This window comes from Micrasema longulum, unplaced genomic scaffold (assembly GCF_059751315.1).
Source record: "Micrasema longulum isolate JH-2025_06_02 unplaced genomic scaffold, ASM5975131v1 h1tg002908l, whole genome shotgun sequence".
Classification (NCBI taxonomy): Eukaryota; Metazoa; Arthropoda; class Insecta; order Trichoptera; family Brachycentridae; genus Micrasema; species Micrasema longulum.
Window position 1 is genome coordinate 564 of NW_028280027.1, and position 24,178 is coordinate 24,741.

Below are 24,178 nucleotides of genomic sequence, written 5' to 3' on the forward strand. Positions count from 1 at the left end.
GACAGGTCATAAGCCCTGTAAATGCCTAGACTTTCATATTTCCTTCTCAAAAATGTTTTTTCCTCTCTGTTGAAATAAATTGAAATAGATCATAATTGGAAACTAGGAACTTGAAACCCAATCGTCCACGCGCTCTGTAGCTGCAAGACGTGCTAGGATCCTTATTTACTGAGGTGATTTTCACAAAATAATGGTGTTGTATAAATTATCCAAAGATAATAAGAACACATATAAACTGTCTAAGGCTAACTTTTCCGACCAACAAGTTGGTTGATTGTAGGAAAAAAAATGTGAAATGGTATTTTGATTTAATTTTAAATGCACTAAAAAATACAACATTCAACAGTATTTAAATAAATACCTCCGTATCGCAGGTCACCACCACGTACAAGGAGTCCGGCTCCGAGGAGGAGAACGCGGCCACCACAGAGCTGGCCCTGCGGGGGCTGCAGCTCCTGTCCGGCTGGGCGTCGGTGCTCACGGAGCACTGCTCCTGGAAGCTGCTCCACCCGACGGACCATCACCGCAACCCCGACTGTCCCGTGGAAGCCGAGGAGTACGAGAGGGTGAGACGGTCTTTATTATTTAACACGGGCTGGCAGCCTTTCCTATAGTCCTTAAAATGTTGCTTGATTAGAATGACATTTGTCAGAAAAAGTGATGACATAACTTTGTAGTAACTTCTAAGGAGTTGTTTATATTGACACACGAAAAATCATTTGAATCTGCCGTGTTAATGAATGTTTTTAATACAATGCTTTACATATAAATCAACATAAATATATAAAATCAGCAAATTACAACAGAGATGGAGAATACCTCAAATAAGGGAATATGGAAGTCTAGGCATTTACAGGGCTTATGACCTGTCATTGGCTGGTTTAAGTGGCCACTTTACACACTGTGTAACATTCACCATTTTGCCTATGTTTGAACATCCATATTTCTTTAATTCTTCCATTTGTTGATTTTAATCTTAATGACTCCCGAGGGGGTGAAATCCAGTCTTTTGTCTACGAACATTTGGACAAACTCAAATATTGTAATATAAAATCAGCTTTAAAACTAAAATAAACCTAATTATTCACAACGTTCTTACAAGGTTACATCATTTTGCAAGAACGCTTGAGATGGGACAAATTGATCAATGTAAATCGATCGAATAAAAAAATAATTAATTTGATGTTGTTCATGAAAAAAGTATAAATGTCTTATTTTTTGGTGAATAATTGTCTTAAACACACTATAATAGGCTTGTTTTTGCGTTTTTATATCAATTTTCGGAAACAGAGTTTCATGTTTGCATGAAAAAACTGGTAAAATCGATTTGATCGGTACATGATCAGTGATCAGTAATTTCCCTTCACTATTGACATTAGTATGCCAGTAATTATTTAGAGAAACTATGTAAACTATGATAGTAGATGTGTATTGAGCTGTTGCTGTACCCCGTCGCAGGCCACTCGGTACAACTACACGTCGGAGGAGAAGCTGGCCCTCGTGGAGGTGATCGCGACCGTCAAGGGGCTGCAGGCGCTGCTGGCGCGCATGGAGGGGGTGTTCGCGGACGCCGCGCGCCGCAGCGTGCACGCCACGCTGCAGAAGTTCGTGCAGCAGACGCTGCGCGAGCCGCTGCGGAAGGCCATCAAGAACAAGCGCGACCTCATCAGAAGGTAACCTAACCGACCGTACAGCTGGGCGGGTGGACTCTCCCTCCGAGCAGTGGAGGCCTCCCTTGATAGGGACACAGTATTACCTTGATGGGGTGTAGCCTCCCTTCAAAGGGATATAGTTTTACCTTGATGGGATATAGCCTCCTTTCAAAGGGACATAGTTTTACCTTGATGAAATGTAGCCTCCCTTCAAAGGGACATAGTTTTACCTTGATGGGATGTAGCCTCCTTTCAAAGGGACATAGTTTTACCTTGATGAAATGTAGCCTTCCTTCAAAAAGACATAGTTTTACCTTGATGAAATGTAGCTTCCCTTCGAAGGGACATACTTTTATCTGATGGGACGTAGCCTCCCTTCAAAGGCACATAATTTTAGCTTGATGGGATGTAGCCTCACTTCAATGGGACATCGTTTTACCTTGATGGGATGTAGCCTCCTTTCAATGGGACATAGTTTAACCTTGATGAAATATAGCCTCCCTTCAAAGGGACATAGTTTTACCTTGATGAAATGTAACCTCCTTTCAATGGGACATAGTTTAACCTTGATGAAATATAGCCTCCCTTCAAAGGGACATAGTTTAACCTTGATGAAATATAGCCTCCCTTCAAAGGGACATAGTTTTACCTTGATGAAATGTAGCCTCCTTTCAAAGGGACATTGTTTCACTTAATAATGTGCAGTCTTCCCTGGGAATCTTGTGTGTGGTCAACGAAGAACTAAACGATTCACTCGTGATATTCTATGGGAGGTTCTCGGCTTTCAGCATCATGGTGTCAGTGAGAGAGACCTGCGGAGACTGGGCTTCCGGGCTGGACCCGGAGAACGATCCGGCTCTTCGCGGGAAGAAGGACGCCCCCGATAAGGAATTCAACTATCGCATTCCCAGCAGGAACGTTGGTGAGTCGTGGCTTATGCGTGTATTTTGTACAACAGAGACAGAATACAGAATGTGGATTTAGCCCGGTGTCTGCTTTTTCTGCGACATACCACATAAATATGCCTTAAAAATGGAAAAATATCACGGAGAACATTTTAGAGCAGGGAATATGGAAGTCTAGGCATTTACAGGGCTTTTGACCTGTCATTGGCTGGTTTATGTGGCCACTTTACACATTTTATTTATCTTTATATATATATAATTCTTCTGTACGTGTGATGTCACTGAACTCCTAAACGACTTAACCGATTTACGTCCAGTTTTCAGCGAAGTGTAGATCTTTTCGCTCCGCGTGTTCGTAGATATTAAAATTTTCAATCAAATCTGTAAAAAAAAAGTTATAAGCATAAATCTTTTTTTCATCTACCTCATCTTGTTTAAAAAAGTTTGTTTTTGAATGTTTACAAACAACATTTGCTTTTTATGGATCCCAATCAGATACATTCCTTATAATTTCTTCCTATTTATTTATTTTAATTGGATTTTTGGTAATACTAAAATAATATTAACTAACATTCAGTACATTTTGAAAAATCGCATTCATGAATAAAGTGCACCCCTGTTGGTGAGAAGAGCAAAGTTTGACATTTGCAAAAAGAATTCTACATTTGAAAATGAATTTTTTTATGTTTTGGAACTCAACCACGAACAAGTACCTAGGTACCTACTTAAATTTAATATTTGAATATTAATAATTTTTAGTTTTGGAATTCAATCATAAACAAGTACCTAGGTACATACTTATCAATGAAAAGTCTTTTTCCAAGCTAATAACAGGCAAGCCAACTTTCGGGCAGGACAATTTTGGGTCCGCTAGTTATAAATATATTTTGATCTGTTTTGTTATCCATAGTGTTGAAACGGTGCTTTATCTGTTAGTTTTTTTATTGTTTACTTTTTAGCAAGAACACTTAACAAATGTACTATTATGCTCAATGTTTATTTTTGTAAATTTATTGATAATTTCAAGTTGCTAGAATTTACTCGTCCATGCACTTTGTAGCTGCAAGACAATTAGTAATCTAGCTTCAATAGGTAAATGTTATGAACTATAAAAAATCTAAATTTAGTAAATGATGTGTAGAATTCCAACTGTCCATGCGCTCAGTAGCTGCAAGACTTGTTGTAATCTAACTTCTATTTTTATAAATTAGTTTTTTATTTCATTTTAAAAATATCACTAAAACTCTTAAAGGGGATAGATTTCTTATTGTACATGCTCTCTGTAGCTGCAAGACGTGCTGTAATCTAGCTCCTATATATCAATACTGTAATTTATCATGATATGATGAGACGAGGAACTAGAATCTCAACAGTCCATGCGCTCTGTAGCTACAAGACGTGCTGGGATATTTATTTATTGTGCAGCGCCCTTGAGGTGATTTTCATAAAAATGGCGCCATATTAATTATCCAAATATACATATATTGTGTAACATTCACCATTTTGACTATGTTTGAACATCTATATATTCCTTCAATTCTTTCATCTGTTAATGTTTGTGAAGTTAAAGAGCTGAAACCTTTATTTATGCGTGTGAGATTCATCTAATTGAATTATTTCACCTACATACTAGGCAACAACAAAGGTTTCAGCTGTTTAACTTCACAAACATTAACAGATGAAAGAATTGAAGGAATATAGATGTTCAAATATGGGCAGAATGGTGAATGTTACACAGTGTGTAAAGAGGCCACATAAACCAGCCATTGACCGGTCATAAGCCCTGTAGAAGCCTAGACTTCTATATTACCTTCTCTTAAATTTTCTTAATCTCTGTTGTTCTACGATATTATTTAGCGGAGTGAACTGTATTTAATTTTAATGAAAATATGTGAGTATCCTCGATATGCGGTAAACAGTGTCAATCGTCACAACCCCAACAAATGAGATGGATTAGGAACGGAGGCCACTAACCTTATCTTCGTTCTTGATGGAATTGCTGTGGTCCGACTGGCCAATTGCGAGCGGAACCAATACAAGGGCAGGCCCCAATCTGGAGCTCAACACTGGTGGTTGGTGGAAACAAAGTCTATAATGCGGCATACGTTCAATGAAATAATCGCGCAATTCATGACGCGAGGTCTTTATGTGACGGGTGATCAAAGAAAACTGAGGTGAGAAGTGAACAGTGGTTGTGGGTACAAAGGATGTAGAAGTTGGTACAATACTTGAACAATGCATACCCAAATAATTCGCAACCAGATAGGCTTGTAATATATTTGATGTAAAAGCAAACGCAACGTTTTGAATTCTGTATACCCTTTATTGTTGTGTTTTGCTATTGGTGATATTGGTTAACACCTAATATGGATAATGATGGACCCGTGTAAACCAGGTCCGTCGTCGACGCAACTCTACATGGTGCGTACCCAGCTGGAGGCGCTCATCGCGGACAAGTCGGGAGGGAAGCGGACGCTGCGACGCGACCTCGACGCCACCACTCTGCAGCAGATCGACACGTTCCACCGCGCCAGCTTCTTCTGGAACTATCTGCTGTCCTTTTCAGGTAAACTTGGCTTATTCAGCACTATATACATATACATATGAGGGTGACAGAGTCTCCTTCAAATTTGGCTTTACAGGGCATCAGTGATTTGACCTTTGACATAAATATTTTGTTTGCTTTCAGAGTCTCTCCAGAAATGCTGCGATCTCTCCCAGCTGTGGTACAGAGAGTTCTACTTGGAGATGACTATGGGCCGAAGAATCAATGTAAGAACTGCCGAGTCTCCAGTCAATAAATTTTACTCGCTTTTACCATGGGAATGTACGGTGATTTGATCGAGCCAATTACGGTGTTTTTCCAGAAATGCACCGTGCGTCACAAGCACAACGAAGAGTGCAGCGACCTTATCACCATGGAGAAGCGGATCCAGTTCCCCATAGAAATGTCCATGCCGTGGATACTGACGGACCATATACTCCGTACCAAGGAACCCAGCATGATGGAGTGAGTATGGAAAATCTAAACTGGTTGCTGAATTCGTCCAACCTGCGGTAGTGACAAGGTTTTGCAAACTGACAACAGATATAATGTTGTGGACTGTATAGAAAGTTTTTACTCACTTTAAGTTCTGTTTGCGTCTCTTGTTTGACGCACTTCACAGTTTATAGTTTCAGATGTGGGTAGGATCGGGATACATAGTCTTATATGAGTTTAAAAATGAAAATTTAGCTCAATTTTCTAAATCTTTACACTATCTATTGATCAAATTTGTAATACTTAATTCGTCAAACCTGCGGTAGTGACAAGGTTTTGCAAACTGAAAACAGATAGAATGTTGTGGACTGTATAGAATTTTTTTACTCACTTTAAGTTCTGTTTGCGTCTCTTGTTTGAAGCACTTCACAGTTCATAGTTTCAGATGTGGGTATTATCCGAATACTTACAGTCTCATATGAGTTAAAAAATGAAAATTTTGCTCAATTTTCGAAATCTCTACACTACTTACCGATCAAATTTGTAATAGCGATAATACTCGCTGAATCTATAGTAGGGGTTAGAGTTGTAGAATCTGTCCTAGTGGCCAAATGAGTAGAATCTTCAGTAGTGAAAAAATTGTGATATCTACCCTAGTGATCAAATTATTAAAATCTGCAGTAGTGACGAAATTTGTAGGATCTGCTCTAGTGACTTAATTTGTAACAGTGGTGACAAAATTTGTAGAATCTACAGTGGTGACAAAATTTTTAGAATCTACAGTAGTGACAAAATTTGTGGAATTTACCTTGGTGACCAAATTGGTAGAATTTTCGGTGGTGATAAAAGTCATATAAACACTACTTATTGAATAAGGATGTAGAATAGTGATAAAATTCATAGAATGTGCTTCAGTTACCAAATTAGTAGAATCTACAGTGGTGTTTGTAGAATTTGCCTTAGTGACCAAATTAGTGAAATTTTCAGCGGTGATAAAAGTCATATAATCTACCCTAGTAATCAAATTAGTAGAATCCACCGTTGTGATGTAATTCGTAGAATCTACACTAATGATTGAATAAGTAGAATCTACAATAGTGATGAAATTCCTTGAATGTGCTCCAGGGGTGATATTCTGAACCACTCTCGTGTATTTTGTATGTAAATACACAAGATAATATGGCCACGAGAGCGTTTGGAATACCAGCCCAGTTACCAAATTAGTAGAATCTACAGTGGTGACAAAATTGTGGAATCTGCCTTGGTGACAAAATTCGTCAAATATTCAGTAGTGAGGAAATTTTTATAATCTCGATTTCTGTCATTACAACAACCGTGGAATCTTCCATGGTGACCAATTTGTCTTGTTGCAGATACGTGCTATATCCCCTGGACCTCTACAACGACTCCGCGCAGTACGCCCTGGCAGTCTTCAAGAAGCAGTTCTTGTACGACGAAGTAGAGGCCGAGGTGAACCTGTGCTTCGACCAGTTTGTCTACAAGCTCTCCGAACAAATATACGCCCACTACAAGCAGCTGGCTGCCAGGTAATGTGACCAAAGGGCTCTACGCCTGATCTGTTACCGCCAGCTTCTGGGACGGCTAAGCATCTTTAATACTCCGGTTAAATTCCTGGCAGCGTGGACATAAATATTTATTTACTATTTACATAAATTATTAAATAATAAAGTAGACTCTTTTAATCTACTCTCCAAAATTAATCTCAATGTCCCCTTTCGCGCGACCAGAAATAAGTATTTATTCCATCTGCCAGTCTGCAGCGCTAACTATGCACAACAGTCTTTCCTCTATCTATATATCCTGTAAAAAAGCATTATAGTTAGAGCAAGATATATTTTTCATCTATTGATATATTTTAACTATTATTGGACAAACTTTGTAACCCTAAAGAAAGACACTTTAAAAAAAGGTCAATTATACTGCACCTGCTTTGAATTTAGGTTAAGACAATAATTTATCCTTTATTAGTTGTTTACCTGTTTTTATTCTTCATTCGCGTGGCACACGCGGCGGCGCGCGGGCCGCGGCATCGTTATTACGACGTAATTTTGGCTTTTTTGACACATCAAATGAACATATTACAACAGAGATGAAGAACATTTAAGAGAAGGTAATATAGAAGTCCAGGCATCTACAGGGCTTATGACCTGTCAATGGCTGGTTAAAGTGGCCAATTTACAGTTTGTCCAAATTTTTGTAGACAAGGACTGGATTCAACTCCCTGGGGAGCTGTTTATATTAACATATTACAACAGAAATGAAGAACATTTAAGAGAAGGTAATATAGAAGTCCAGGAATCTACAGGGCTTATGACCTGTCAATGGCTGGTTAAAGGTTTCGGCTCCTTTACTTCGCAAAAGTCAACAGACGGAAGAGTCAAGGAAATGTGGATGTTTAAACATACCTAGGCAGAATGGTGAATGTTACGCAGTGTGTAAAGTGGCTACTTAAACCAGCCAATGACAGGTCATAAGCCCTGTGAATGCCTAGACTTTCATATTCCCTCCTCAAAAATGCTTTCACTCTTTGTTGCAAAAATTTTAGCTCTGAATATCCAGCCTGTCTGCAAATATTGGGACATACTCAAAACATTGTTAATTCTGAATGAATTTTTTCACTCTTTTATTAACACTTTTTTTGTCTGTCCCTTGGACATGATAGTTCAGGGGTTTTGCTGCGCATTTATTAAACGTGTGAGTTTTACGTACCAACATTTATTTCAAATTGATATGAGTAATGTGTCGCGTGCAGCATCCTGCTGGACAAGCGCTACCGGGGCGAGTGCGTGTCGCGCGGCGCGTGGAGCCTCGCGCAGCCGGCCGCGTCGCGCTACGGCGCGCTGCTGCGCCAGCGCCACGTGGCGCTGCTGGGCCGCTGCGTGGACCTGGCGCGGCTGCTGGCGCAGCGCCTCAACGCCGACATGCACCGCTCGCTGTGCTGCGCCGTGGCCAAGTTCGAGGCGGGCGACATCACCGGCGTCGTGGTGAGTCCCTCTGTGCACTTTTCGTTTAGTGGGGCTCTTCGATGAGTTGGCTTCCCTGAAACCCGAAACCCATCACAACACTCAATCATTGGTTGATTGGCAACTTTGTTAATTTTTTCAGACATTTTGAAAACATTTTTCATTCAATTCAATTCATTTATTTTAAATATAACATATACATTACAAACATATATTCAATACGTACATATTATAAAAAAGAAAAAATACATGAAAGAGACTCGTGTCAAAGTTGTAGGAGAATCCTGCTCCGGAAAACCCCTTCGGTAACATGGAACAGTTCAACATCCAGAGCGATGTTGTTCAGCGTAGCGATAGCCCTTCCAACGGCAGGGTGCTCCTGTATATCGGAATATGAAACAATTGATGCTGACGCTGTTTTAGGTAATTATCAGGAACATACAAACCAATGATCATCATAATTTCAAGATTATTGACCATACCGCGCAACAATGGATAAAAATGTGTAGTCAAATACACATTCCTTCTAGTCTCTAAACTGCTGTAGCCGAGCATACCCTGGGGAGACTCGGTCGGGTAGAGCCGAGGATAATACCCGCACTCTCTCATGTAGAGATATCTCCTTTTGGATTTTCTCTATAATAAGAGAGTACTTCAGTTCATGTGGCCCCCGAATCATCGAGCCACTCTCGAGTCTACTTCGCACCGAAGAGTTGTAAAGAATTCTCAGTACGCGGGTATTTCCGAAAACCCTGGCAGTACGTAGAACAAATCCTAACATCTTCATATCCAATTTCCCATAACACTGAACTTCCTCATTAGACTTAAATGATATTTGTAGAAAAAATTCACAGTAAACAGGTAAATTTAATGTCTCAACGAATTTAACTTCTCTCTATGAATGTAATGTATTTTACATGAATGTAATGTCTCTCCATGAATATGAATGTAATGTCTCTCCATGAATATGAATGTAATGTCTCATTATGAATGTAATTTATCTACATTTGTAATTTGTCTCCACACACGTAATATCTCTCTACACGTGAAATGTCTCTACACGTCTAATGTCTATCTACACACATAATATCTACCTTCACATGTAATGTAATGTCTCTCCACACTTTTAATGTCTCTCTGCGTGTCTTTTTCTATCTACACATGTTTTATCTCTTTACACTCGTGTAATGTCTCTGCACATATTCGTCCCAACTCAACACAGGACTTTTAGTCCCATGGAGTTGGGACTCATGTCTCAAATAATTTGTAATTACCAACCTATAAGTAAATAAATAAAAAAATATTAATAATATCTCTGCACATGTAATGTCTCCTTACACATGTAACGTCCCTCCGCAGGAGCTGGAGGGGCTGCTGGCCGTGAACAGGCTCTGCCACCGTCTGCTGTCGCGCTGGCTGACCCTCGACCCCTGGGAGGCCGTGCTCCGCGAGGCCGACCACAGCGTGCTGGCGCCCTACGGCCGCGTGGCGCTGCACGTCTTCTGGGAGCTCAACTACGACTTCCTGCCCAACTACTGCTACAACGCCGCCACAAACAGGTAGCTACCGATGTTGGAATACCGCAAGGGTCTGAGCTTGGACCCATTTTGTTTGGTTATTTTTAAAATTTTAGCTGTACATTGGCCTGCAAATCAACAACCAACCTATGAAATTCATTTTAAATGTATTACAACAGAGATGAAGAACATTTTAGAGGAGGCAATATGTAAGTATAGGCATTTACAGGGCTTATGACCTGTCATTGTCATGTGAACTTATATTTTTCAATAAATGTTATTAAATATTTGTATATTTTTACTGTCAGGACACCAATTAAACCAACATTTTAGACGAAGAGACGGGTATGTCTCGAAACCGGTAGACATAGAAAAGTCGGTAAGTGGTTATATACAAATATTTAATAACATTTAGTGAAATGTTTGACCACAAAGTTAATGCTTAAAATATCAATAATATTATATTTTTTACTAAATGTTGTTAAATATTTGTATATAACCACTTTTCTATGTCTACCGGTTTCGAGACGTACCCGTCTCTTTGTCAGGACACTAATTAAACCAACATGCAAAACCCACTATACATACACCTTCAAAACAATTTACCAGTCTTGAAGATGCCTACTTTGATCAAAAGCGCCAGTTTTTATTGATAATTTTCTCAAAATCATTAGCAATGGAATGACTTGATGTGATTCTGTTTCCAGATTCGTGAAGACGCGCACCGTCCACTTCGGGGCCGCCGTCCAGCGTGAGAAGCCCCCGCAGGCGGCGCACGCCCACCTGTGGGGCTCCAAGCAGCTGAGCCTGGCGTACTCCACCCAGTACGCGCAGTACTCGGGCTTCGTGGGCCCGCAGCACCTGCACGCGCTCGTGCGCCTGCTCGGCTACCAGGGCGTGGCCGTGGTGAGTGCGAGACACATAACCGGTGCGAATATCCGGCTCGAAGGACCAAATGTCGGTGCACAAGTTCATTACGACTGAAGATTTTCCGGTTCGAAGGACCAAACGAAACACTGAAATCTCACTTAAAATAAGCCATCATCATTCTGTCAAACATTTGGACATACTCAAAACATTGTTGAATTAACTAACTAATAAAAGAAGAAGCATGAAAATTGGAAAATTGTTTTCAGGCGTTGCCTAGTAGGTGAATTAGTTCAGCCGGAAGAATCTCACCCGCATGATAAAAGTTTCAGCTTTTTAACTTTGCAAAAGTCAACAGATGGAAGAGTTGCAACAAATTAAGCACCTATTGGTACTCATGAGACAAAAATATCGTTGACTATGTAATTTCTGCTTGCCAAAAATGGACTCCCATATTTTACATTCTGAGGTACAAAAATTAGTACCTCTTTAAAATTATTTGTGACACAATGAGAATTATCCGGTTCGAAGGACCAAACATAACCCTCATTCTGAGTTGTGTCTCCGGTTCCAGGTGCTCGAGGAGCTGCTCGGGGTGGCAAAGGGACTGATACAGGGGAGTCTGTCGCAGTTTGCGCGCGCTCTAGCCGCCGCCATGCCTCCGCTGTGCAAGCTGCCGCGCTACGACTACGGCTCTCCAGGTAAAGATAGAAGTTTCATCTTCGACCGTAAGAATTACCCGCATCTGACAGTAAATATTTTGATTCTAAGCGAGCGGCTTGTTGTTTCCGTGACTGATTTAAGCGTAAACAACTCGACAAACTCGTATTTATAATTTTATGTAGGTATGTAATCTTAAAAACACAAAAATAAAAATATGAATTTGCATAAAATGCATACGATGATTTTTCCCCTAAATATTATGAAGTTTTATTTATATGGTATCACTTTTTTTAGTATGGCACCACAAAATTTCAACTGTCATTTACATCGCGGCAAAACTGTTTCACACTTTTATGATAACTGTTTAAACTATCTCCTTTTCACATTATGTTAATAACTTCAAATAATATTTCTATTGCCACATTTTTAAACTTTCTGCATCCTAATTTGTAGACTTTATTCTTCCTAAACATGCGTCAACTGCACGTCACAATTTAGTAAAAAGTCAAATTTAGACACTTAAACAAAATGGTCAATTATACTGAATCTACTTTGAATTTAGTTGAGACAACAATTTACACATTTTTTTGTTGCCCTTGATTTTATTCACCGTTTTGGGCAACCGCGGCGGCGCGCGGCTTGGCTTCTTTTGACAGATCAAACGAGTTTTGAAAAAATTTCAACCTAAAACTTCAACCCAAAAAAATTTCAACCTGTTTTTGTCACAGGCGTGCTGGGATACTACCACGCGCAGCTGACGGACATCGTGCAGTACGGCGAGGCGCGCACGGAGCTGTTCCACGCGCTGCGCGAGCTCGGCAACACCATCCTGTTCTGCCTGCTGTGCGAGCAGGCCCTCGGCCAGGAGGAGATCGCCGACCTGCTGCACGCCGCGCCCTTCCAGAACATCCTGCCCAAGCTGCACTGCCAGGGTACGCGGCTCATTACAGAGATGACTTTTTCAATTCAATTCAATTCTTTTATTTTAAATACAACATATACGTTACAAAAATATATTCAATACGTACATATTATAAAAAAGAAAAAAAATACACGAAAGAGACTCATGTCAAAGTAGTAGGAGAATCCTGCTCCGGAAAATTCCTTCGGATACATGGAACAGATCAACATCCAGAGCGATGTCGTTCAGCCTAAAGGTAGTGCTTTCAATAGGAATAACCATCGGCAAGGTACGCTGACGCTGTCTTAGGTAATTACCAGAAACATATAAACCGATGCTCCTCATAATCTCGGGATTATCGACCATACCGCGCAACAATGGTTAAAAATATGTAGTCAAATCCACATTCCTTCTAGTCTCTAAACTGTTGTAGCCGAGCATACCCTGGAGAGACTCGGTCGGGCAGAGCCGAGGATAATTTTCTATGTCGCCCGGTCGCGTCAGGACACCGATCAAACCGACATGCGAAACCCGCTGTACAACTTCACCGTTTGTTGCACAAAATATATAACCAACGCGTCATGCATTTTAGTAGGGCTTACATGCGCCGATTAGGTTATGAAATATTTAATAATTAATATGCGATTTGTCGTCCGCAGACGGGGAGAAGCCAGACGTAAAACAGAAGAGGATGGAAGTGAAGTACGCCACTCTGCAGATCGTTCCCAACATCGAGAAACTCGGCACGGCCAAAGTAAGTGTGATCCAGTAATTAAAACATTAGACTTTTCAATAAAGACGCTGGAATAATAGTTCTCCATGTTGAAAATAAAATACAGTTCAATTTCCTTTTTACATTTTTCAAGGGAGCAAGAAAAAAATGAGGAAAACGCTAAATTTATTTATTTATTGGACGGACTTACGCAGTCCATTCTAACGATGGCAAATACAATTTCTTATAATAGATACAGGCAAAAAATAAATTTATATATTATTATTTGTATAAACATGTTTATTCTGATCTTTCCGGCTGTTAATTTTTATCTGTTATTCATTGTTTTTATAAATGTAAATAATATTATTAAGTCAGTATAAATATAATCTTCACCAACAAGCTACAAAAAGTGGCTTGGTGGGATTTTAGTTTTATTAAAAATAAAACAAGTGATTTTTTTTTTTTAAATTGTAAAAATGTATAATTATGCTATTAAATAAAAAAAAATTAAAAAATTAATTAAATAAAAGCTAAAATAAAAATTACTAGCTCAAGACAATATCCGGTCTATCTTAGTGAATTTTTAAATCTATAAAGACTTGCACCAAAAAAGTCCAGATCTTGTCTCGAGTTTACAATACGACACAATCAGGACATTGGTGCATGCGAGCCATAGTTATTATTATTTAGCAACCGGCGGATTGGAACGTTGAAAAAGGTAGGAAATTAAAGATGTATGGAAACAATGGGAATTACATAAAAATAATATTGATTTTCTACACTATAGTGTACATATACTTCCAGAAAATTTGTAAAAACGGGGATAAGTGGTAATGAGGAATTCCAGCCCGACCCGGGATTAAATTTGAAAAATGTTTTCGTGTCCATGTGAACATTTAAAAATTTTGGAGTAGGATGAAATATCTTAAAAACGCACGCAAAAATAAATAAAAAATATAAAAAATATAAAAAATAGTATTCATTTTAAAATCGTAAATAATTACGCCACTCCTTATATCTACGTGTAGTATTTCCGGTTTCCGCTTTAAAGCCCCCGCACCTTGTAAGGAACGTTTTGACCATAGAAAAAAACAGTATAATTTGACATTTCAACCAGAGATTATGTCAACTTTCTAATTTTTTCTAAATGGAAACGTTCGTAAAAACAACCATAACATAGAAATGAGCAAATTACGATCGACTAAATGAAGTAATCAAAGCAATATTCCATAGATTCTTGTCAGTTTTGTTATTGGCTGGAGAAATACAACTTACCGCGGTCAGTGAAAGTAAGAACGCCAACCGTTTCATGACGTCACTACCGAAAAGTGACACACTGATTACAGTCATTTGGCGCGGTATTTGATAAATGTAACTTTAAAAAATCATATCTTTGTAAATAACGCACCAAAAAATAAAAAAAATCTGCTTAGTTAAATAGTACGCTAATAGAAAAAAAAAAATTAGAAAACAGTGGAATTCCTCATTGTCAATATTTTTTTTAACTATTTTCAATGATTTCACTAAAAATATTTTTATATTTTTAAACAATATTGTGTAATCAGTTTTTTTATTTGATTTAAATACAGCGTGTTAAAATTATTTTATGTGTAAATAAAAAAAAAAACGTTTATAGAATTTTAAATTTGCATAAAATGTTAGGAAATTTTATTTGTACAGTATCACCTTTTTTTCTATGGCATCACTAAAAACAACTGTCATATAGATCGCGGTAAAATTGTTTCCACTTTTATGACAACTATTTAAATCATCTTTTTTATAGCTTTAAATTTTTCTAGTGCTATGTTTTAAACATCGCAATTTAATGATATTAAAACTTTGTTGTTTCTAAACGTTTGTCAACTGCGTATCATGATTTGTACAAGTCAATATGACGTTTTTGTTCAAATGAAAACTAAGACTAACCCAAAAGGAAGACACTGAAACAAAAAGGTCAATTACACTGCACCTGCTTTGAATTTAGGTTAAGACAATAATTTATCCTTTATTAGTTGTTTACCTGTTTTTATTCTTCATTCGCGTGGCACACGCGGCGGCGTGCGGGCCGCGGCATCATTATTACGATGTAATTTTGGCTTTTTTGACACATCAAATGAATTCCGAATTTTTTTTAACGTAAAACCGGGGTCATGAAAAACGTTAATTGGGGGAATATTTGTATGAGAATGTATGAATAAAAATGGGTCCTGAACATTTCGGTGTAAAAAGCAGGAAAACGTAAAATATAGAAACGTAAAAACGAAGTTATATTGTATTTTAATTGGACAACTTGGAAATATTAGAAATTAAAAAGGCAATTTGTTATAAGGAAAAAATCAGTTTTAATTCGTTAATCTTAATGCCTCCGTCAAAATGACAAGTCAGTAGACGATACCGAGGTAGATAGAGATAGTACAAAAGTTGAGTACACAGTCCCGGCATGTACCGATGAAGAAAGCCTTTACAGTCGCGGCTCAGGAAGACCAAATTCATATTTTTAAGATACTTTTACAATATTTTGAGATTGTCCAAATGTTTGCAAACGAAAGACTGGATTTCACCTAGGGAGTAGTTAAGATTTTAGAGACGGGAATATGGAATTCTAGGCATTTACAGGGCTTATAACCTGTCATGGGCAGGTTTAAGTAGCCACTTCACTCACCGTGTAACATTCACCATTCTGCCCATGTTTGAACATCCACATTTCCTCAACTCTGTTGACTTTTTTGAAGTAAAAGAGCTGAAACCTTTATCACGCGGGTGAGATTCATCCGGCTGAACCAACCCCTGAAAACAATTTTATGTATTTTTTTACTTCTTACATCCAAACATAGGCAAAATGGTGAATGTTTAAAAATGGCGCTATTATTATCCATATTACACACAAATGTATATATTTTACAAATATGGCACTATTAAAATTTTCACACTTAACAAAAAATAATGTATTTCACAAAAATGACGCTATATAAATTATCCACATTTCACAAAAATTTATATATATCACAAAAACTTGCATATTTCACAAAAATGACGCCATATTAAATCATCCGCATTTTTCCAAAATGCATATATTTTTCAAAAATGGCGCCATATAAATTATCCACATTTCACTAAAATGGCGCTTTATAAATTATTCGCAATTTACGAAAATTTATATATTTGACTAAAATGGCGCTATATAAATTATCCGCAATTTACAAAAATTTATATATTTCACAAAAATGGCGCTATATAAAATATCCACATTTCACAAAAATGACGCCATATTAAATCATCCGCATTTTTCCAAAATGCATATATTTTTCAAAAATGGCGCCATATGAATTATCCACATTTCACTAAAATGGCGCTTTATAAATTATTCGCAATTTACGAAAATTCATATATTTGACTAAAATGGCGCTATATAAATTATCCGCAATTTACAAAAATTTATACATTTCACAAAAATAGCGCTACCTAAATAATCCACATTTCACAAACATAGCTCTATGTAAACTATCCATCTGTAACAAGCAAGAGCTGACAGTGCGGGTCGTTTCAGCAAGCGCAGATCGCCCGCGAGGGGGACCTGCTGACGCGCGAGCGCCTGTGCTGCGGGCTGTCCCTGTTCGGGGTCGTGCTGCAGCGGCTGCGCGCGCTGCTCACCGGCCCGGTCTGGCAGCCGCCGCCGCCCGCGCACTACCCGCCCAACACGGACGAGTGCACGCAGTTCCACCGCCTCTGGTCCGCGCTGCAGTTCCTCTACTGCATCCCCGTCCGCGAGACGCAGTTCAACGTCGAGTGAGTGGATAGGAATATGTCACCTTTGACGTGACGAAGGCCTATGGAGAATACGCGAGAAGTCGTGTAATGTTTGCGTAAATAGTTAAAATTACTGTCGCCCTTGTCCGCGGTATCGGTCGTTAACGTAAGATTCAACTACAGCAAAACCCCCTTTTTACATTTTTCAAGGGATCAAGAAAAAAAGTGTAAAACTGAGGAAAACGCTAGAGGGAATGATAAATGTATGCAAAAAATAGGAATCACATAAAAATAAAATTGATTTGCTACACTATAGTGTACGTATACTTCCGAAAAAATAGTAAACACTGTGATAAGTGGAAATTGTCAATATTTTTTTTATTTGATTTAAAAACAGCGTGTTAAAATTATTTTATGTGTAAATAATAAAAAACGAAAATAGAATTTTGAATTTGCATAAAATAATATAATATATTTTTTCCCCTAAATGTTGGGAAATTTTATTTATACGGTATCACTTTTTTTTCTATGGCATCACTAAAATCAACTGTCATATAGATCGCGGCTTTTTAAACCATCTTTTTTGTAACTTTAAATATTTCTATTGTTTTGTTTTAAACATCGCAATTTAATAACATTACAAGTTTATTGTTTCTAAACGTTTGTCAACTGCGTATCATGATTTGTACAATGACGTTTTTACTCAAATGAAAACTAAGACTAACCCTAAAGAAAGACACTTAAACAAAAAGGTCAATTACACTGCACTTGCTTTGAATTTAGGTTAATACAATAATTTATCCTTTATTAGTTGTTTACCTGTTTTTATTCTCCATTCGCGTGGCACACGCGGCGGCGCGCGGGCCGCGGCATCATTATTGCGACGTAATTTTGGCTTTTTTGACACATCAAATGAATTCCGAAAAATTTTAAGCGTAAAACCGGAGTTAAGGAAAATGTAAAAAACGTTAATATTTGTATGAAGAAAAGTGGGTCCTGAACATTTTGGTGTAAAAAGCGGGAAAACGTAAAATCAAGGAACGTAAAAACGAGGTTTTACTTTATTGGGAAATTTTATTTATGTGGTATCACTTTTTTTAGTATGGCACCACAAAATTTCAACTGTCTGACGGACGTCTTACGCGCAGATCGGCTACGTCTACAGCGAGAGGAAAAGGAAAGGAATCTCTAAGTTCAGTCATATCACTCCACTACTTCGGGAACTACACTGGCTACGTTTTCCAAAGAGGGTCGAATACAAACTCTGTTGGCTTATGTATAAGTCACTGCACAACTCTGCTCCGGAATATCTAAGGGAACTCTGCATTCCAGATGAACTAGCTGACAGGCGTCTCACGCTTAGATCAGCTACGTCTACGGCGAGAGGAAAAGTTATTATACCTCTACGCAGACAGCGCAATAAATTTGGTGAACGCGTAGGTCCTACGGCACGGAACGCTCTCCCAGCAGAGGCGCGAGGCGTGAGCGAGGAGGAGTGAGCGCAATCATTTTCCATTGAAATAATCCCACTGTGTGGTTCGCAGGGAACTGTTCGGGGAGGGGCTGCACTGGGCGGGCTGCACCATCATCGCGCTGCTGGGCCAGCAGCGCCGCTTCGAGGCCCTGGACTTCTGCTACCACATCCTGCGCGTGCAGAGGGTGGACGGCAAGGACGACACGGTCAAGGGGATAGTGAGTAGCTGGAGATAAACTCGACAAAAAAATGTTTGGTTAAATTTAAGTCAAGTCGGCTTCGTGGCGTTATGGTCAGCGCGTTTGCCTGCCGCGCGAGAAGTCTCGGGTTCGATTCCCGGCACGATGGACAAGAAATATTTATTTATTATCAATAAATAAACGGCTTCCGTATGTCGAGAGACTGGAAATTCTCGGTCTCACATCGCTGTGGGAACGGCGAGAAAAGGGTGACCCGATGGAGACATACGAGACACTCGACAGTCACTGTAGCTGCCAAATTTGGATCCCATGTTCGAGCCCAAACGAGACGCTCGTCTTCGAGGCCACAGTCTCAGGCTGGAGAAAACGAGATTCTATCTAAATCCACGGAAGCATTTCCTGAGCAATAGGGTTGTTGATGGTCGGAATAAGCTGCCACGAGAGCTGATTTCAAGGTGTAGTCTCAATGGGTTCAAAAACGGTCTCGATCTGTTTGGGAAAAGCTTAAGTGCACCAACAGCTAACTTTGGTTAAAATAGATTTAAGCATATAGCTTTAAGCTACTCGCTTAAAATCAATAAAATAATAATAATTGTATTTTAAGCATTAACTGTGTTACAATATTTTGGGTTTGGAGCTAAAAAAGCAAGTATTTTTGTCTTGTAAGGATGGGAAGCGTAATGTGAGATGGGTACGATCTTTAAAACTAGACAGGAGAGAACTAAAGGAAATATTATCTATTACAATATTTTGAGTTTGCCCACATGTCCAAATTACAACATGGATAGAGAAAATTTCGGAGAAGGGAATATGGAAATCTAGGTATTTACAGGGCGTATGACCTGCCATTGGTTGGTTTAAGTGGCCACATCACGCACTGCGTGACATTCCCTATTTTACCTGTGTTTATAATAATTTTTTTTTTTTTTGATTAGTTATAATGTATTTATTTATTTTTGCACCACAACAGGCCAGGAGGCCCAATTACAGTGGTGAATTACATGACAGAACGCCCAGGCTTGAGAAAAATCACATTTTAATTTTTGGGTTCTCACCGGGAATCGAACCCGGAACCTTTCGTGTGTGAGTCAAGCGTCTTGACCACTACACCACGGAGGCCGTTTAAACAGCCATATTTCTTCAATTCTTCTATCTGTTGATTTTAGTGTAGTTACTCAACCAGCCAGTGACAGGTCATAAGCCCTGTAAATGCCTAGACTTCCATATTCCCTTCTCTAAAAATTTTTCCATCCGTGTTGTAATTTGTTGACATTTACTGCGTGGTCAAACATTTCACTAAATGTTATTAAATATTTGACTACTGGTTTCGAGACGCACCCGTCTCTTCGTCAGGACATCGATTAAACCAACATGCAAAACCCACTATCCACCTTCACCATAGTTGTTGCACAAAAATATAAAACCAACACAACATGCATTCTAATAAGCAATCCTTACATGCGCTGATTAGGTTACGAACATATTTTATGTTGTCGGAGAAATAGTTTTAAAAAAAGGGAGGAGATGAAGGGAGGGGCTTGAGTTTAATAGGTATAGGTAGACTTTAATAAAGATACAGGAGTTAAAATCTTACATACAAATAATAAAGAGTTAAATGTAAATGATATTGAAATATTTCGCTATCAAACCACCTTTCAATATAGCCCATTATACGATGTTTTTTTTTTTTTTCAAAAAAGAATTATTTGCGTTCTTATGATTCACCCAAATATTCCATTTTCAGGGCCATTTTCAACGAGTTGTAAATAACGCACTATTAGAAAATGGGAATCAAGTTGGGGTAGAGTGGGATTCGAACCACGGACCTTTGGTCCGTGAGTCCGAGACACTGGCCGCAGGACCACAACCCGATTCCATTGTAATAATCACCCTATACCTTTTAAACTAAGTTATGAAAATATTTTGTGCTGCCGGAGTAATAGTTGAAAAAAGAGGGAGGGGATGAAGGGAGGGACGTGAGTTTAATAGGTATTGAGTGACCATTACAACAGAACATCGTTTATAGGGCTATATTGAAAGGTTGTTTAATTATTGATCAAAGGAAAAGAAACCTTTATTGTTGCGAAGAGATTCATCTGATAAATTAATTTTCCAAATATTATTTTATCCGATTACAAACCTTTAAAGTGAATTATCAAGTAGACAAAAGTGAGTTTTTTCGACACCTCCTTCTGTTCGCGTTCAATTGACAGAATAAAAGAGAATACATTATTGACTAATATGTTGTAAAAAAATAAACCATTCCACTTGTTGACTTTCAATGTGGCCTCCCAAACCAGCCGATGACGGGTCATAAACCCTGTAAATGCCCACTCTTCTATATCTCAAGGCATTGTCTTCTTCCAGCACCTGAAGCGCATGGTGGACCGCATACGCAGGTTCCAGGTCCTGAACTCGCAGATCTTCTCCGCGCTCAACCGGCACCTGGAGGGCGCGGGCGCGGGGGCGGGCGGGGGCGGCGCCGCCGTGGAGCACGTGCGCTGCTTCCCGCCGCCGCACCACCCCGCCGCCATGTAGGCGCGCGGCGGGAGGCCCGACGGCGGCCGGCGTGATGGGAGTCGCGACGGGGCCGGCGTGACGGGAGCCGCGACGGGGCCGGCGTGACGGGGGTCGCGACGGGGCCGGCGTGACGGGAGTCGCGACGGGGCCGGCGTGACGGGAGCCGCGACGGGGCCGGCGTGACGGGAGTCGTGACGGGGCCGGCGTGACGGGGGTCGTGACGGAAAGACTAACGCCTTTGGAAGACAATGCTGTTTGCATTATATTATTGTATGAAATGCGAATGCTCCTTTTTTACGTACGAAATGATGTCATCTTACATTGTTCAACCTTCCCTAACTGTGCCAAAAACATCCTCGCGTTGCGGTGCTTTGTAGTCGATACACACACAAACATGAAAGATTTTCTATTGAAAAAATGGAATACTCATAGGCTATTGCTTCATCTACAACGTTCTGAGTATGTCCAAATGTTTGGAGTTCTCGTGCCGACTCTAATGTATGGGAGCGAAGTATGGAATTGGAAAAATGATGATGAAGTAGGTTGAATGCTATCGAAATGCGATCCCTCAGGCGAATGTGTGGCAAAACGATGTATGATGGCACAAATGTCAAGATCCGTGAAGTGTGTAAGGCTGAGACACGCATTATCGACAGAATCAAGAAGGGGGTGCTGCGTCGGTTTGGACGTGCGGAGCGAATGGACAGCGAAAGAACGGCTAAAAGGATCTACGATGCGAATGTTGATGGATGCAGAAAACGAGGAAGACCGAGAAAGACGTGGCACGATCGAGTCCATCAAATACTTGAAGATGGACATGTCAAAAGTAGGAATAATCGGCGTGCGTGCATGAGAAGATGTATGAATGTAGAGGAAGCGAGGTCTGTATGCCAAGATAGAGTGTTATGGCGTTCTATCCTCTCTGCCTATCCCTACGGGGAAACGGCGTGATGGTTTGTTTGTTTGTTTGTTATCGCTGAAAACATGAAAAAACTGTAAGCTCACCCACAACGAAGCTCGGAGAGCTACTGTGGAGCACTGGCAACTTTGCGATAAAATACTTGCAGCATTGTGTGTGTGAGACAATCGTACTTTCGGTACTTCTTTACTTCATTCATACGCACATCGGTCAACCGATACACTTTTAGATGTAAATCGGAAATTTTAACCCAGCATTTATTTTATTTGAGTCTTGTGTGGCTGTGATGTCACACTAGTCGACATAGGGCACAAGACTTGACATATCTCTCTCATTTTTTAAAATGATGAATTCGTATTTTTTGTTATCTTCAAATGGACATTTTCTCACCCGATTTGGAAAGTAAAATTTGTATAACTATGCTATATGTAAATACAAAAAATATTTATCCTTGCTACGCGAAGAATGAATGTCCGCTAATTCAGCAACACACCTGTATAAGAGAGAGCACGAAGATAGAAGTCATAGCAAGGAAGACAGAGACGCTGTTCTGTGGTGGGTGTCGTGTCAAACAGATTCAGTCTTCAGTCGGTTGATGTGTCTAAATAAATAATAAACATTTACTCTCATACAAATACATTCAAACACACCCTCTTACATAATCTAATATGTATGATTATTATTTGGAAAATTTCGTTAATATTGACAGCTCCCTAGAGGGTGGAATCCATTCCTTGTGTACAACAATTTGGACGAACTCAAATCATTGTTGATATATACTTTATGTCAACCCCTTCAGGTATCAGTAGCGAATGGTGATTTTATTTACAGGTAAGCTATAAAAAATGGGGGGCGCACGCGCGTGATATCAGCGGCATATTTATGATTTTTAATTTATTTTGCTATAACAGGACTAAATGATATGTTTATTTGCATGTATGTCTCAATGTTTTTTTTCTTTTTTCAAATGTCTGAACTTTAGAATATTCCGTCTTTTACTATAATCCTTAAAATACAGCTTGAGTAAAATGACAGCTGTCAAACTAATGCCAATAGTGATGGGAAATTACTGATCACTGATCATGTGCCGATCAAATCAATTTTATCAGTTTTTTCATGCAAACATAAAACTCTGTTTCAGAAAATTGATATGAAAACGAAAAAACAAGCCTATTATAGTGTGTTTAAGACAATTATTTACCAAAAAATAAGATATTTATACTTTTTTCATGAACAACATAAAATGAATTATTTTTTATTCGATCAATTTACATTATCTTTTAAAATTTTTGCAAAATTATGTAACCTTGTAAGAACGTCATTGATAATTAGGTTTATTTTAGTTTTAAAACTGATTTTATCTATTAATGTTGACTTATATGTCAAGCATTGTATTTAAAAAATAAATTAACACTCCAGATACGAATGATTTTTCGTGTGTCAAAATACATCATTCCTCGGACGTTACTACAAAGTTATATCAACTGTCATTCTAATCAGCTATATTTTAGTGGCAACACGATGTTACATCACCGCGCGGGATTGTTTACCACAGTCTTTTAAGAGGTATTGAAGTTACTAGATGCAATGTGCACTGGCTGTACATCGCCTGGAAGGGAGGTTGGCAGAATGGGAGAAGTATGAACGGTCGTAAAGGAAAAGATATCTACTTAGAGAGTAATAGTAGTATTATATAGAAGAATATATCGTCGTAATTTAGGTGATAATTTTATGTAATTTAATACAATTAGTCAGTTATTTATAATAAATACCAATTTCTATTATATTTGTTTATTTCTGATCCCGATTCATACTGAGGTTTATTATAAACTTACTTTTCATAACGATAACCATAGAACTAACTATGGTTTCCATTCCCCTATGCCCAGAATTCTCAGGTCTGCCAACAAACATACCAGTCTTGATTTCTTTGATAACAAGTTGTCTTCTTTCAAACAATCACTGAATCAAATTATATTATAAACACCTCTCTCCCGCTTCCACTCCCACAAAGTCTACTGTATACCATTGTGTATTTCTGCTTTCCTTTATAATAATTTTCTATGCATAAATATGTCTTTAAAAATGCCCATTGGGCATATATATATAAATAAATAAATAATAAAACTACAAA

The 24,178-nt window shown here is 38.9% G+C and overlaps 1 protein-coding gene across 1 annotated transcript; it reads left to right on the forward strand.

Annotated features, from left to right (window-relative positions):
• Positions 1-378: 378 nt before the first annotated feature.
• On the forward strand, positions 379-21,290 carry LOC148271365 (cytoplasmic FMR1-interacting protein-like). Its single transcript, XM_088241481.1, has 16 exons — positions 379-566; positions 1,459-1,673; positions 2,441-2,574; positions 4,953-5,123; positions 5,247-5,329; positions 5,425-5,567; positions 6,911-7,084; positions 8,311-8,542; positions 9,881-10,080; positions 10,746-10,944; positions 11,480-11,606; positions 12,297-12,500; positions 13,129-13,223; positions 16,732-16,970; positions 18,476-18,623; positions 20,973-21,290. Exons 2-16 carry the CDS (start codon positions 1,549-1,551, stop codon positions 21,141-21,143), a joined length of 2,445 nt encoding a protein of 814 aa, XP_088097607.1. The 5' UTR covers positions 379-566; positions 1,459-1,548; the 3' UTR covers positions 21,144-21,290.
• The last annotated feature ends 2,888 nt before the right edge of the window (positions 21,291-24,178 follow it).

Coding starts and splice junctions, on each gene's coding strand:
- LOC148271365 (XM_088241481.1), top strand. CDS start 1,549: ATGGAGGGGGTGTTCGCGGACGCCGCGCGCCGCAGCGTGCACGCCACG. Junction 1,674..2,440: donor AAGCGCGACCTCATCAGAAG/GTAACCTAACCG, acceptor CTCGGCTTTCAG/CATCATGGTGTCAGTGAGAG. Junction 18,624..20,972: donor ACGACACGGTCAAGGGGATA/GTGAGTAGCTGG, acceptor GTCTTCTTCCAG/CACCTGAAGCGCATGGTGGA.